This window comes from Neoarius graeffei, chromosome 11, assembly GCF_027579695.1.
Source record: "Neoarius graeffei isolate fNeoGra1 chromosome 11, fNeoGra1.pri, whole genome shotgun sequence".
Lineage (NCBI taxonomy): Eukaryota > Metazoa > Chordata > Actinopteri > Siluriformes > Ariidae > Neoarius > Neoarius graeffei.
The window spans coordinates 45,274,311-45,289,874 of record NC_083579.1 but is presented as its reverse complement, the minus strand read 5'-3'; the positions used below and the strand labels follow the sequence as shown (position 1 = coordinate 45,289,874).

Here is a 15,564-nt window from a genome sequence, read left to right as displayed (position 1 = left end):
CTTGATTTTATACAGTCTGTGGACCCTAGTGATTACTGATCGGCTGTCTCAGTGTCACCTGCGAAAAAGCCAAACACGTTTTAGAAAAGAAAAGAAAAAAAAAAACATCCACTTTCAAAGCTGCTTCATAGTAATGAGTAACGAGGACCTTGACAGAAACGTAGTGGAGTAAAAAACACAATATTTGCCTTTCAAATGTAGTGAAGTCATAAGTTTCCAAAATGCATAATGCTCAAGTAAAGTACAGATACTCAAAAAGTGTACTTAAGTACAGTACTCAAGTAAATGTACTTCGTTACTGTCTGCCTCTGTGGTGGTGTAGTGGTTAGCGCTGTCGCCTCACAGCAAGAAGGTTCTGGGTTCGTGACCGATGAGGGCCTTTCTGTGCGGAGTTTGCATGTTCTCCCCGTGTCTGCGTGGGTTTCCTCCGGGTGCTCCGGTTTCCCCAACAGTCCAAAGACATGCAGGTTAGGTTGACTGGTGACTCTAAATTGACCGTAGGTGTGAATGTGAGTGTGAATGGTTGTCTGTGTCTATGTGTCAGCCCTGTGATGACCTGGCGACTTGTCCAGGGTGTACCCCGCCTTTCGCCCGTAGTCAGCTGGGATAGGCTCCAGCTTGCCTGCGACCCTGCACAGGATAAGCGGTTACGGATAATGGATTTCTTGGCAAATTGAGCCGTCCCAACATGCCTCAACAGAAATCATGTGATGTAACAACTGTTACATAAAAGAATTTCATTGTACATACTATCCTACACACACTGAGCATTTGTTTGATTTCCATGATTAAAATGGTTGAATATGGAGTAAAAATGATGCACAGGATTGTTGATTCAATTCAGTGTTGACTATTTAGGGGACAGCCTGTACCTATAAAACACCACATGACTGCAGAGTTTACACAGTCAGGACTTTGAGCAGAAGAGAAAGGGGGTGTCGGGAACGTGCGAGAGAGAAAAGTAAGCGCGAGTGAGATTCAGAGACTTGAGATGCTCCACACTGCTTCATGCACTCAGGTCAAGTAAGGTAAGAAAATCCATTTGCTGTACTTGTAACGTGAATAACTCCCTTTTTAAACCCTTTTATTCATTAAAACATTTGTATTCTAGTATATTCAGGATGTGAAGTTGATTGATTTCAAGTTGGAAGTTAAATGACTGCAAAGTTCTGAGTGCACATGTCAAGTCAGTGGATTTGTGTAGTGCTTTTAACTAGACATTTCTAGTAAAGTATAGATTTTAAACATGAATTAATAACTCCCTCAACAAGTTATTTATTTACATCTTTGATGATCATGAATCCAGACTGATTTTAAACTATTTAGTGTTCAATCTGAATTTTTCGGTTTTGCACTTTGTTTACTAAGGATGTGCGATGTCTTATAAGAAGGAGCCACACCGCACTTTTTCGCCAAAGAAACCAAAAACCCTTGTGACTACATTACTATATTTTGAAAGTGAAAGTGAAAAATAATCTGCAAAGTGTGTAGCAGAGTATAATAGATTAAAGCACTCCAACAGTGTGTCTGTGGTAATCTGTGAGGAAGATCATGTGAAACGGATGTTACCTCTCCTTACCAGCAGCACGATTGTTTATAAGCTTCCATTGCTTTCAGCCTTGAGATTGGTTAATGGAGAATGCTTGAACCTCCTTTTCAGCAGGCTGGAAGGCACAAGCTCCTTTCGGGTTTTATTTCCTCTGAGAAGTCAAGTTTATTTGTATAGCGCTTTTAACAATCAACATTGTCGCAAAGCAGCTTTACAGAATTTGAACGACTTAAAACAGGAGCTAATTTGATCTCTAATCTATCCCCAATGAGCAAGCCTGTGGCGACGGTGGCAAGGAAAAACTCCCTCAGACGACATGAGGAAGAAACCTCGAGAGGAACCAGACTCAAAAGGGAACCCATCCTCATTTGGGCAACAACAGACAACATGATTATAACATTAACAGTCCTAACATAAAGTCAGCTTCGTTGATGCTATAAACCCCCCACTGACTGAAACCTGAGCGCAAAACCATTCACGAGAACCGCAGTCCCAAAGTCAGCAAGTCAACCGCAGTCCCCAGCCACAAAAGCACCACTGCAAGAGTCCAGAGCAGCGTTTCTCAACCTTTTTTCAGTCACGGCACCCTTCAGAAGTATGCAAATTCTCAAGGCACACCCATATAAAATATACGCAGTCACGCTGACCATACGCTGACCCCGGCACTGACGTTGTGACATGGGAAAGGGGGCCGTGAGACAAATTTTGACGATGCATGAGGTGGCGATGATCTGCATTAGTGTAACTATCGTTTTTTGGAATTTTAATTCGTTTTATTTATTTCAGTGTTAGAATATATAATTTTTTGACGCCACCCCTAACGAGGCCAGACGGCACCCCAGGGTGCTGCAGCACCCCAGTTGAGAAAGGCTGGTCCAGAGCATCCTCCAGGTGCGACCCCCAACTATCCACATGGGGCCGCCCTCCACAGGAGCGATGCGATGAGACTCCAACCAGACACAGGGCACCAGGATGGATCAGGCAGGTCCGAGGAGCAGAAGAGGTCAGCATCTCGATCCCAGGACCGACATGTAACTCAGAGGGACAGATTTTTTTTGGGGGGGGGGGGGGGGGGGTTACGAGCAGCACGGTGGTTGGGCTAGTGAGCCTTCAGCTGGGTAACAAAAATATAAAAGTTGTACTTTATCCCAAGTACCGAGAATGTATTTGCCTTCACCACGTTGACACAAAAATCCCTTTTAACCAAGCCCTGGCCAAGAAGGAAACCCAATATAATAACGCAAGCGGAAGCATTCATACCAAAATAGCGTCCTTATAAATAATTTAAAATTAAAACCTGTTCGAGATTAAATGGCAAGATGATCCTGTAAGTCATTCTATGACAGGGTGGTACTAATAATCAAATACTGTCTTATCAAATTCAGATCTAAATTAAATGTGACTACAAGAATCTCATATCATCTGTAGCCGCTTTATCCTGTTCTACAGGGTCGCAGGCAAGCTGGAGCCTATCCCAGCTGACTATGGGCGAAAGGCGGGGTACACCCTGGACAAGTCGCCAGGTCATCACAGGGCTGACACATAGACACAGACAACCATTCACACTCACATTCACACCTACGGTCAATTTAGAGTCACCAGTTAACCTAACCTGCATGTCTTTGGACTGTGGGGGAAACCGGAGCACCCGGAGGAAACCCACGCGGACACGGGGAGAACATGCAAACTCCGCACAGAAAGGCCCTCGCCGGCCATGGGGCTCGAACCCAGGACCTTCTTGCTGTGAGGCGACAGCGCTAACCACTACACCACCGTGCCACCCCTGACTACAAGAATATAAATTGTATTTCATGCTTTGTGTTTATGAAAATACACACAAAGCAGATTGAAATTGACCAAGAATTTGGCAGTTCTTCTTGGCAATTCTTCAGCAGAGAGGCCAAAATTATGAAATTATTAAGTGCATGCAAACTTGTCAGCTCGATGATGTTGCTAAAGTATGGAATTCAAGGCAAAATGTGCTGAAATGTATTTTAAAATCATCTCCCCCAATTATAGCAAATGTCGCTTCAGAGAAATCTTGGTATGAATTTTAAGAAATGAAAGTTGTAGCGGGGGGGGTGTTCTGACGTAATTCCGTTACTGACTTCTTGTCTCATAAAAGATTTTGCATTCAGAGTTAAACATAGCCAATTTTTCTATGCTTTTTTTAGGGTCAAAAGGTACCCCATACAGTGTGAAATTTTTATTTATTTAATACCCTTATCTCGAGTACTGCAACCAAAATATGTTCCCACATTTTGCTGTGAATGTAATTCCATTACCGGAGAACTACCCTGATATACAAAAATACTCCAGTATTCCTTATTTTTTGACATTGAAAACAGAGAGCAATCGGTAATTTGACTGATCACAGTGAGTAACACAGCTTCTAGCAGTTCTCGTTACTATACAAAAACAACTCCTTAACTTTAAAGGAGATACGCAGAACCTTCATTACCTCCGCCAAGGAGGTTATGTTTTCGGTAGCGTTGGTTGGTTTGTTTGTCTGTTAGCAACATTACAGAAAAAGTTATGAACGGATTGCTCTGAAATTTTTTCCAGAGGTGTGACTGGGCACAAGTAACAATCCATTAAATTTTGGCGGTGATCCGGATCACCTTCTGGATCCCAGATTTTTTTAAAGGATTCTTGGCGGAGGTCTGCGCTCTCCGAGTGCTTTTCTAGTTTTTAAATACATTTCTGAGTGGATAGTATCTCCATCCTTGATTCTTGCATGCTGCATAAATGGGAATTTTAAAAATATATATATATATTTTTGAGTTTTAAAAATCAACCGCAAAGTTGGCATTCGAGCTGCCCCGCTGAGCCAGCCAGCCCCGAGTGTGTGACATCACAGCAGGAACTGGTGCTATAGACCAAAGCCAGACTTGGCAGGCGAGAGTGGTTGCAATGGCCTCTTCATTCAGATTTATTGGAGATTCTTCAGATTCCTCAGATAGCAATACATCTGACTGTGATAGTCCTGAAATTGGAGTGTGTACACATGCTACTGCTATACACATAGAACCGTATATACTGCTATATCAGTTCAAACCATCGGAAAGTGAATCCAATACAGTGGTATGCAAAAGTTTGGGCACCTCTGGTCAAAATTGCTGTTACTGTGAACAGTGAAGCAAGCTGAAGATGAAATGATCTCCAAAAGGCATAAAGTTAAAGATGACTCATTCCCTTTATATTTTAAGCAAATTTTTTTTTTATTTTCATCTTTTACATTTTCAAAATGACCAAAATGGAAAAGGGCCTGAAGCAAAAGTTTAGGCACCCTGCGTGGTTAGTACCTAGTAACACCCCCTTTGGCAAGTATCACAGCTTGTAAACACTTTTTGTAGCCAGCTAATAATCTTTCAGTTTTTACCTGGGGGATTTTCGTGCATTTGTCCTTGCAAAAGGCTTCCAGTTCTACAAATTTCTTGGGCTGTCTTGAATGCACTGCTCATATGAGATCTATCCACAGATTTTCAATGATGTTTAGGTCAGGGGACTGTGAGGGCCAAGGCAAAACCTTCAGCTTGTGCCTCTTGAGGTATTCCATTGTAGATTTTGAGGTGTGTTTTGGATCATCGTCTTATTGTAGGACCCATCCTCTTTTTAACTTCAACTTTTTTACAGATGGTGTGATATTTGCTTCCAGAGTTTGCTGGTATTTATTCGAATCCATGCTTCCCTCGACCAATGAAATGTGCCCTGTGCCACTGGCTGCAACACAACCCCAAAGCATGATCGATCCACACCCATGCTTCAGAGTTGGAGAGGTTTCTTTTCCTGGAATTTGGGACCCTTTTTTCTCCAAACATACTTTTGCACATTGTGGCCAAAAAGTTCTATTTTGATTTCATCAGTCCACAGGACTTGTTTCCAAAATGCATCAGGCTTATTTAGATGTTCATTTGCAAACTTCAGACGCTCAATTTTGTGGCTAGGATGCAGGAAAGGTTTTCTTCTGATGGTCATATTTGTTCAGGTGTCGCTGCATAGTAGAACAGTGCACCACCACTCCAGGGTCTGCTAAATCTTTCTGAAGGTCTTTTGCAGTCAAACAGGGTTTTTTTTGCCTTTCTAGCAATCCAACAAGCAGTTCTTTCAGAAAGTTTTCTTCATCTTCCAGGCCTCACCTTGATCTCCACTGTTTCTGTTAACTGCCATTTCTTAACAACATTACAATCTGAGGAAACAGCTACGTGAAAACACTTTGCTATGTTCTTGTAGCCTTCTCCTGCTTTGTGAGCATCAATTATTTTATTATTCAGAATGCGAGGGAGTTGCTTAGAGAAGCCCATGGCTGTTGATTTTAGGGACAAGTTTGAGGAGTCAGAGAATTTATACAGCTTTGAAATCTGCATCATCTGACCTTTCCTAACGAAGAATTTGAACAAGCCACAGCTCAATAAGCTAATTAAGATCTGGAACCTTGGTAAAAGTTACCTGAGAACTCAAATGTATTGGGGTGCCCAAACTTTCGCATGGTGTTCCTTTTCTTTTTTCACTCTCCAATTGTACAAAACAAAAATAATACACAAATCTTGCAGAAAGCGCTGAAAAGAAATGTGTCACCTTTCCCTTTATGCCTTTTGGTGATCAGTTCATCTTCTGCTCACTTAACTATTCATAGTAACAGACATTTTCAGTAAGGGTGCCCAAACTTTTGCATGCCACTGTATCCAGCAGAGAAATCTGACGACTGGTCCACTCATTCTCCATTTTCTCCATACTGAGTACTCCGCCATTACTGTTCAGCTTACACTCCGGGATAACTGGTGCAACTGAACTTACTTTCCTTAAGTTTTCTTTTCCTTTAATTGTTGGTACTGCACCCTCTTTCAATCCAGGCTTATAGCCAGCGCTCCTCAACAGATCAGAGGTTTCGTATGAGTCTTCAGTAAAATGGGCAGAGCAGAAGAGAGACCACTTTGTAGGCGCCCAATGTGCCCATGAACTTCTCGCAAAATGCGTCCAAATCTTTGCAGTTTGAACATTCTTGGGCCATGAATGCAACGTAAATCCACCTTCTGTCGTGTTGCTGCACCCGCCAGCAACACATCTACGTGGCATGGCGATAAATTAGCTCAAAATGGAGGATCGGAGTTGAAGTCAGCTCTGTGTTTTAGTATAGCGGAAATGGCAATGAGACCGATAGACTTCCTGCGGTGACGTCACAGATGTCAAGGTCATTCACTCAGACCGCTACCTATATGAATCATTTTAATCGTAAAAATTACTATTTTAGATTTATTGTTAACGCTTAAAACTATTCCTGTGCCATTCTTGAGGTCTCAAGGCGTTTATAAACAAAAAGAGAGGCCATGGTTCTGCGTATATGCTTTAACCTCGTTTTACATTTAAATGAGCCAGCTGGTGCCATACCAATTAGTAATGTACTTCCTCGCAAAAAAGGAAGTAGTTCACCAGGCTACATGTAGTTTATAAAGTGTAGACAGATATTTAATTAAATAATGAAAATGAATATTAAAAAATATTTTTAATCTTTATTAGTGAGCACAGAGACCATTGTGTTGGGAAGCTTCTAACGCAGTGATGAACGTGACAGAAGATTACCAAGGACATAGCAGCAGCAGCTTTAACTACAGCCTTGCCAACGGCACATCAGGAAATGGCACCATGAAAGGTTTCCAGCCTCTCTTCCCTCCAGGCATGGATAAGGCCATCAGTGGCATCACCATTACCATCCTCTTTACCACGATGATTTCCCTTGGCTGCACCATGAAAATAGACAAGATCAAGCACCACATTGTCAGGCCGAGTGGTGTGGGTATAGCGGTGGTGGCTCAGTTTGTAATAATGCCTCTCTCAGCCTTCTGCCTGGCCAAAATCCTCCAGCTCGGGCCCACTGAGACCATGACTGTACTCATCTGTGGATGCTGTCCTGGAGGAAATCTCTCCAACATTCTTGCCTTAGCTCTCCAAGGGGACATGAACTTAAGGTAAGTTAGAGTGGCCTACATTTAGCAAGGGGCTCAGAGGTGATTTTCAGATTTGCTTTACACACAGAATCTATGATTGTGGTGTCATTTATGTCCTACTGTCTCAGGTAAATGAGTGCAGTTTTATGCGGAAATGAGCTGTAGGTTTTACTGAGCATCTTACAGAACCAGCCACAGTTCTTCTGGACACTTTGACCGTCACACTCGCTTCTTAATTTTGCAGCAAAACCCAGCAGCCTTCATTATGTTTTCTTTTTTAATCTGAAAAGCGGTCTCATGTAATTTGCTGCTCAGATACAAACTTTTTTCTGTAACATTTAATTTTGTGCTAGAAAATGTTTTTGTACTGACTTGATAATGTAGAAGTCATAACACAGAAATCTATCACAGTTTGTATGAAAAAATAGGGGGCCTAAGACTTTTGCACAGTACTGTATATATAGAATAACCCTAATAATATTTTATGAAACATATAAAACACTATGAAATATATACAGTAGTGCTTGAAAGTTTGTCAACCCTTTAGAATTTTCTATATTTCTGCATAAATATGACCTAAAACATAGTCAGATTTTTGTACAATTCCTAAAAGTAGATAAAGAGAACCCAGTTAAACAAATGAGACAAAAATATTATACTTGGCCATTTATTTACTGAGGAAAATGATCCAACATTAAATATCTGTGAGTGGCAAAAGTATGTGAACCTTTGCTTTCAGTATCTGGTGTGACCCCCTTGTGCAGCAATAACTGCAGCTAAACATTTCCGGTAACTGTTGATCAGTCCTGAACACCGGCTTGGAGGAATTTTAGCCCGTTCCTCCATACAAAACAGCTTCAACTCTGGGATGTTGGTGGGTTTCCTCACACGAACTGCTCGCTTCAGGTCCTTCCACATTTCGATTGAATGAAGGTCAGGACTTTGACTTGGCCATTCCAAAACATTAACTTTATTTTTCTTTAACCATTCTTTGGTAGAACGACTTGTGTGCTTAGGGTCGTTGTCTTGCTGCATGACCCACCTTCTCTTGAGATTCAGTTCATGGACAGATGTCCTGACATTTTCCTTTAGAATTCGCTGGTATAATTCAGAATTCATTGTTCCATCAATGATGGCAAGCCGTCCTGGCCCAGATGCAGCAAAACAGGCCCAAACCATGATACTACCACCACCATGTTTCACAGATGGGATAAGGTTCTTATGCTGGAATGCAGTGTTTTCCTTTCTCCAAACATAACACTTCTCATTTAAACCAAAAAGTTCTATTTTGGTCTCATCCATCCACAAGACATTTTTCCAATAGCCTTCTGGCTTGTCCATGTGATCTTTAGCAAACTGCAGACGAGCAGCAATGTTCTTTTTGGAGAGCAGTGGCTTTCTCCTTGCAGCGTTGCCATGCACACCATTGTTACAGAACGCATACAGAACGCGAAGTTATTAAGATTATAACCGCCCTGAACAATTCTAAAGCAAAGGATATTTACGGGCTTGACACAAACTTCTTAAAATTACACAAGGAGGCTCTTGCACCCCCACTAATGCACTTGGACTAACTGCAGACGAGCAGCAATGTTCTTTTTGGAGAGCAGTGGCTTTCTCCTTGCAACCCTGCCATGCACACCATTGTTGTTCAGTGTTCTCCTGATGGTGGACTCATGAACATTAGCCAATGTGAGCAAGGCCTTCAGTTGCTTAGAAGTTACCCTGGGGTCCTTTGTGACCTCGCCGACTATTACACGCCTTGCTCTTGGAGTGATCTTTGTTGGTCGACCACTCCTGGGGAGGGTAACAATGGTCTTGAATTTCCTCCATTTGTACACAGTCTGTCTGACTGTGGATTGGTGGAGTCCAAACTCTTTACAGATGGTTTTGTAACCTTTTCCAGCCTGATGAGCATCAACAATGCTTTTTCTGTTTTTCTAAATCATATTCTTTTTGGAGAGCAGTGGCTTTCTCCTTGCAACCCTGCCATGCACACCACTGTTGTTCAGTGTTCTCCTGATGGTGGACTCATGAACATTAGCCAATGTGAGAGACGCCTTCAGTTGCTTAGAAGTTACCCTGGGGTCCTTTGTGACCTCGCCGACTATTACACGCCTTGCTCTTGGAGTGATCTTTGTTGGTCGACCACTCCTGGGGAGGGTAACAATGGTCTTGAATTTCCTCCATTTATACACAATCTGTCTGACTGTGGATTGGTGGAGTCCAAACTCTTTACAGATGGTTTTGTAACCTTTTCCAGCCTGATGAGTATCAACAACGCTTTTTCTGAGGTCCTCAGAAATCTCCTCTCTTCGTGCCATGATACACTTCCACAAACATGTGTTGTGAAGATCAGACTTTGATAGATCCCTGTTCTTGAAATAAAACAGGGAGCCCACTCACACCTGATTGTCATCCCATTGATTGAAAACACCTGACTCTAATTTCACCTTCAAATTAACTGCTAATCCTAGAGGTTCACATACTTTTGCCACTTATAGATATATAATATTGGATCATTTTCCTCAATAAATAAATGACCAAGTATAATATTTTTGTCTTCTTTGTTTAACTGGGTTCTCTTTATCTACTTTTAGGACTTGTGTGAAAATCTGATGACGTTTTAGGTCATATTTATGCAGAAATATAAAAAATTCTAAAGGGTTCACAAACTTTCAAGCACCACTGTGTGTGTATATATATATATATATATAGTTACATAATTATACAATCTCTGCTGGTCACAGTCATTAACCACACATTCCTTGAGTGGAATGAGAACAAATGTGCAAAGTTTGATCCAAATCTGTTGATTATTTGTCAAGTTAGAGCCCAGAAATGAAAATTGTATTGAAGCCCGCTGTGACCTTGACCTTTGGACCCCAAAATCAATAGGGTTCTTTGGGGTGGGGTAGGGAACATATGTGTAATGTTTCAAGAAAATCCGATAAATCAGGGGTTTTCAAAGTGTGGGAGAGTCAGCCACCCCTCAGAGAGCAAATAAACAGCAGCGCCCCCCCTTACAATATTTGTTGTTGCTATACTTAATGTTCCATTCGTATTTAAAAAAATGGTTGTTGTACACTTTTTTTTTCTTTTACACATTTTAAACATCTGTGCTTTTTGAAAACATCTTTTTTTTTACACATTTTAAACATCTGTGCTTTTTTTAAAACATCTTGTTTTACACATTTTAAACATCTGCTTTTTTAAAACCTCTTTAGTATACATTTTAAACATTTGTGCTTTTTTAAACCCCCCTTTTTTTTTTACACATTTTAAACATCTGCTTTTTTAAAAACATCTTGTTTTACACATTTTAAACATCTGTGCTTTTTTAAAACCTCTTTAGTACACATTTTAAACATCTGCTTTTTTTAAAACCTCTTTAGTACACATTTTAAACATCTGTGCTTTTTTAAAACCCCTTTTTTTTACACACATCTGTGCTTTTTTTAAAAAAACATCTTGTTTTACACATTTTAAACATCTCATAGCATCGTTAGCTAGCACCTCTTGGCAGACAACACACTGTGGCAGTGGAGCATCTTCAGATCCAGTCCATGAAAATCCAAACTTTAAATAATCGTGGTCATACTTCCTTCTTTTTTTGCTTGGCCCAGACTGTCTCCTCACTCACTGTAGCTTTAGGTACTAAAAATCGATCCATTTTGTCTCTGGCAAAGGCTAGCTGTAGTTCGCTAAATGTCCGCAATAGTAACTTATTCTGGTTTATTTTTCCTCACGTTGCGCCCCTCCTGAAGAACTCTGGCACCCCCTAGGGGAGGCACACCCCACACTTTGAAAAGCCCTGTGATAAATCCTTTCCAAGTTACCATCCGGAAACCAAGTGAGTGGGACGGACGTGATGGACGGAAAACCCAAAAACATAATGACCCCTCCAAAAACTAAAAATACTAAACTGGGATATTTTATAGGTTTCTGAGGGTTAAAAACCATTTGCATAAGATTAAAAGTCACTAATTTTCACAATCATGGTCAGATGAAGATGATTCTTCATCAGATTCAGAGTCACTGTTCTCATCATGCTCATCAATATTTTCATTCACTGGCTGCCTGTTGCCGCCGGGTATCTCAATGTCCTCCCCAGCAGCTTCAGCAGCAGCTGCTGCGTCCTCACTGGACTGGCCAGTACTTACAGCAGTGTGGTAACTCTTGGATGAGGCCCTGTGAGGGCATGACTTCATGACCTCACCCAGTTCGCGTTCTATGAACTGTGCTGATTGATGTGATTTTTTAATCACAACAACACACACAATGTTGTATGTTGTGGGAAGGTCGGACCTAAAATAAAAATTTTTCTTGGACCCCTTCCCGCCCTTGGCTGCAAAATACTGCCATATATAATCAGGGGCAAGGATTCTAAGACATTGTCTCAGACTGCCCCTCAATGAAATCTGTCCTTCACCTGTCCCCACATCAGGTATTGCAGCAGCTAAGGCATTGTGGAATTGTAGGCACCTGTGATGGTGTCGTTGAATGCACGGAGCTGAAAAATACAAGCAAGGAATATATATTGATATATACAGTCTTATTAGAGAAGTAAATATTAAAACTTATAAATTGTCAACAAAAAGAATATTATTTATTTATACTGTTGCCATGACATGTATTTCTTAAATCTCCTCAGATGACAATGATACAAGCTGCATATAAAATTGCAACAATAAATTAAACCAGTATAACACTGCATGATTGCCACCTGAGGAGATTTCGGAAATACATGTCATGAAAACAGTATAAACGAGGCCCCAGTGATTTGTCGTTGACAATCACGATGGAGGTCCCACATCTTATTATTGTCCATAAAGAATGGCAAAGAGTGTTAATAATTCTTCCACATGCCATAAAGTGTATGTTATGTTTCTGAAAAAATGGCCAAAATGTGTTAAAGAGTTCAAGTTTGCCAATTTTTCCCAGTTTCTAGCCAGTGAGGGTCAACTTTCTGTGTACAACATTGTCTCATAATATCGCTGCTACATTTGATTTGAATCCCAGCAATACAGTTTCAATAAAGTCCAAAAACATGAAATTTTAAAATTAAATATCCTGCCATTTCACGATGAGTATTTTTGCTGATGCGTGTTTATTAGGGCATGTGCGTTTATTAGGCCCAGTACAGTATAAAATAATGGTTACCACGGAAACATGGCATTATCTTCAAAATTTCACAAAAATAAGTTAGTAATTTATTATTTACGTCTTCTAGTTTCATAAAAAGCGAAAATTGGGGGGGCATGGGGCTGAAACAATCTGTAGCTTTGTTTTGTAAACATGTAACCAGACATACAATAGTCATAAAAATTTGAGGTGGAGTAAAATAATAAGTAAAATAAATTATATATATATATGTGTGCAAATATGCTTTGCCCATAGCCAGGGCGTGGCCAAGGACGCCATGCCACCCCACCCCAACTGCCATGAAATTGCATTGGGGTATGTGCTGACATGCTACAGCCGCTCCATATCAGCTAGAATATTCATATGAACCATTTATTCTGCAAGTATACACACACACACATATGATGCATATATACAAAATTAATTAAAAAGGATATTTAAGTAAACTTGAAATGTACGTACATATCTAAGAACTGTGGCCCTCATACACAAATAGTTTTCTACTACTACAAAATCAGGCCTGTTCCTACAGTAGTAACTCCCACTGGAATAGTCTAACAGTAGCTTTCTATCTCTGATCTCTTTCCACAAAGTGTTTCATATTTCTCTATCCTAACTAGAGCCAATACAGGCCTGTATCACAGGCACTTGATATTGGCTATGGGACAGGGTCTGTGAGCCATAAATAATGAAAACTACATATAGAGTGGCTTCGCCCCCTATATGTATCAAGTAATTACGTGAAAACTTTGTTATAACAATATCTTATCACGTTTTTACAATATATCATGTAATAACATATTACGTAATTTCATGATACGAAATTATCACGTTATTTCATGATATTTTCATGTAATAATGTGAAAACACCTTATCAAGAAATAACGTGAAAGTATGGTTTAATGTCATAGGCTAGGCTACTTCCATTAAAAGCAGACGGCCTAGCCTAACACCAAGCAATACTGAGGAGGAAGGGAAAACTGAGCCGAGGCACCATTTTGAATGAGGATTCAAAATGGCGCCTTGGCTCAATTTCATTCACAGCTATAATGCAAATTGCTTCCTCCTCAGTATACAAGTGCACTTCCATGGCAGGAAAAACACTACATTTTGCCGCCTATGCAGTCCCCTATTTATACAAAACCGAGTCATTCAGGATTCAGCCATGTTTTTGCTCGACCAAAGTTATACAGTAGGCTAGGCTAGGCCATCTAATGAAAGTAGCCTAGCCTATGACATTAAACCATACTTTCACGTTATTTCTTGATAAGGTGTTTTCACATTATTACATGAAAATATCATGAAATAACGTGATAATTTCGTATCATGATATTGTGATATTACATGATAATTTTGTTATAATAACTTTTCATGTAATTACTTGATACTAAGCCAATTTTTTTTTGAGTGTGGCAGCAATACGCTTCTGTATGACTGAACACTCTAAAGCCTCAGACAGACTAATAACATAGCCTTACAGTAACTGATTTGACAAAATATGTTTAAAATAATTTTAACTTACCTCCAAGTTGTTTAGGCCTGATGTGCTTTGAAGCCAGTGTTTTTGGAAGACTTAAACTTCCGAGTTCACTTCAGTAAATCCACAAAAAATAAATTTCAGTGATTTAATAGTGATGATATATTTGTATAATGGGAGATCTAAACTGTTTTTCGCTTTTTAATGCTTCTCCAATGCCTTGCTCTGATGCAGACTTGCTGTCCAGAGTGAAAAAAAATCCGCTGGTGCAGGTCTTTAGAACTACGTACACGTGCGCGCTTGGGATGACACGTGATGACCCGTATTATTTTACCGCCAATTTGATGGAAAATACCCAGGGGGAAAATACCACTGAAACCAAGCACGCCTGTGGATCTTAGGGGTGGACTAGTTAATAGTTGGAGGGGGGAACATATTAGGAAATAAAATCCACCAGGCAGCAGAGAAGTGGAAAAGAATCGGCTTAGCAGCCCCCCCCCCCCCCCAAATAAATAAATAAATAAATAAAAATAAATAATAATAGGCCTAATGTTAGGGGCAGCACGGTGGTGTAGTGGTTAGCGCTGTCGCCTCACAGCAAGAAGGTCCGGGTTCGAGCCCCATGGCCGGCGAGGGCCTTTCTGTGTGGAGTTTGCATGTTCTCCCCGTGTCCGCGTGGGTTTCCTCCGGGTGCTCCGGTTTCCCCCACAGTCCAAAGACATGCAGGTTAGGTTAACTGGTGGCTCTAAATTGACCGTAGGTGTGAATGTGAGTGTGAATGATTGTCTGTGTCTATGTGTCAGCCCTGTGATGACCTGGCGACTTGTCCAGGGTGTACCCTGCCTTTCGCCCGTAGTCAGCTGGGATAGGCTCCAGCTTGCCTGTGACCCTGTAGAACAGGATAAAGCGGCTACAGATAATGAGATGAGATGAAAATGTATTTATTATATATATATATAAAATCTCCTTCTCACCCCTGGCGGGGGGGGTGGTATCCATGTCATCCTCAAGCTCAGGTCCTCTACCAGAGGCCTGGGAGTTTGAGGGTTCTGCGCAGTATCTTTGATGTTCCTAGGACTGCGCTCTTCTGTACTGAGGCTTCAGATGTTGTTCCTGGGATTTGCTGGAGCCACTCTCCCAGTTTGGGGGTTACTGCCCCAAGTGCCCCCACTACCGGTTGCGGTTACCAGAGGACTAGCTCCCCACTGTACCCCAGCTAAGTAATACGTGAGAGGAAACGGAGATCGGCGCCGCCCTATGCGCCACATGGCGTGGGAAGGACTTTGACACCACAATTCCTCTGGATATATATATATATATATATATATATATATATATATATATATATATATATATATAGAGAGAGAGAGAGAGGGGCCTCTAACACTGGGAGAAATGCAAGTTGTACCCACAAACCATGTCTATATAGATTGATGTTTGTACCCGAT

General features: G+C 40.9%; 1 protein-coding gene across 1 annotated transcript in view; it reads left to right on the top strand.

The window, feature by feature from the left end:
- The first annotated feature begins 779 nt into the window (after positions 1-779).
- Positions 780-15,564, top strand: part of LOC132894327 (hepatic sodium/bile acid cotransporter-like) — a 28,196-nt gene continuing 13,411 nt past the window's right edge. The window contains exons 1-2 of the mRNA XM_060933998.1: positions 780-1,028; positions 7,067-7,515. Coding sequence (XP_060789981.1) covers positions 7,109-7,515 — 407 coding nt within the window. The 5' untranslated portion in view covers positions 780-1,028; positions 7,067-7,108. The remainder of the gene's footprint in view (positions 1,029-7,066; positions 7,516-15,564) is intronic.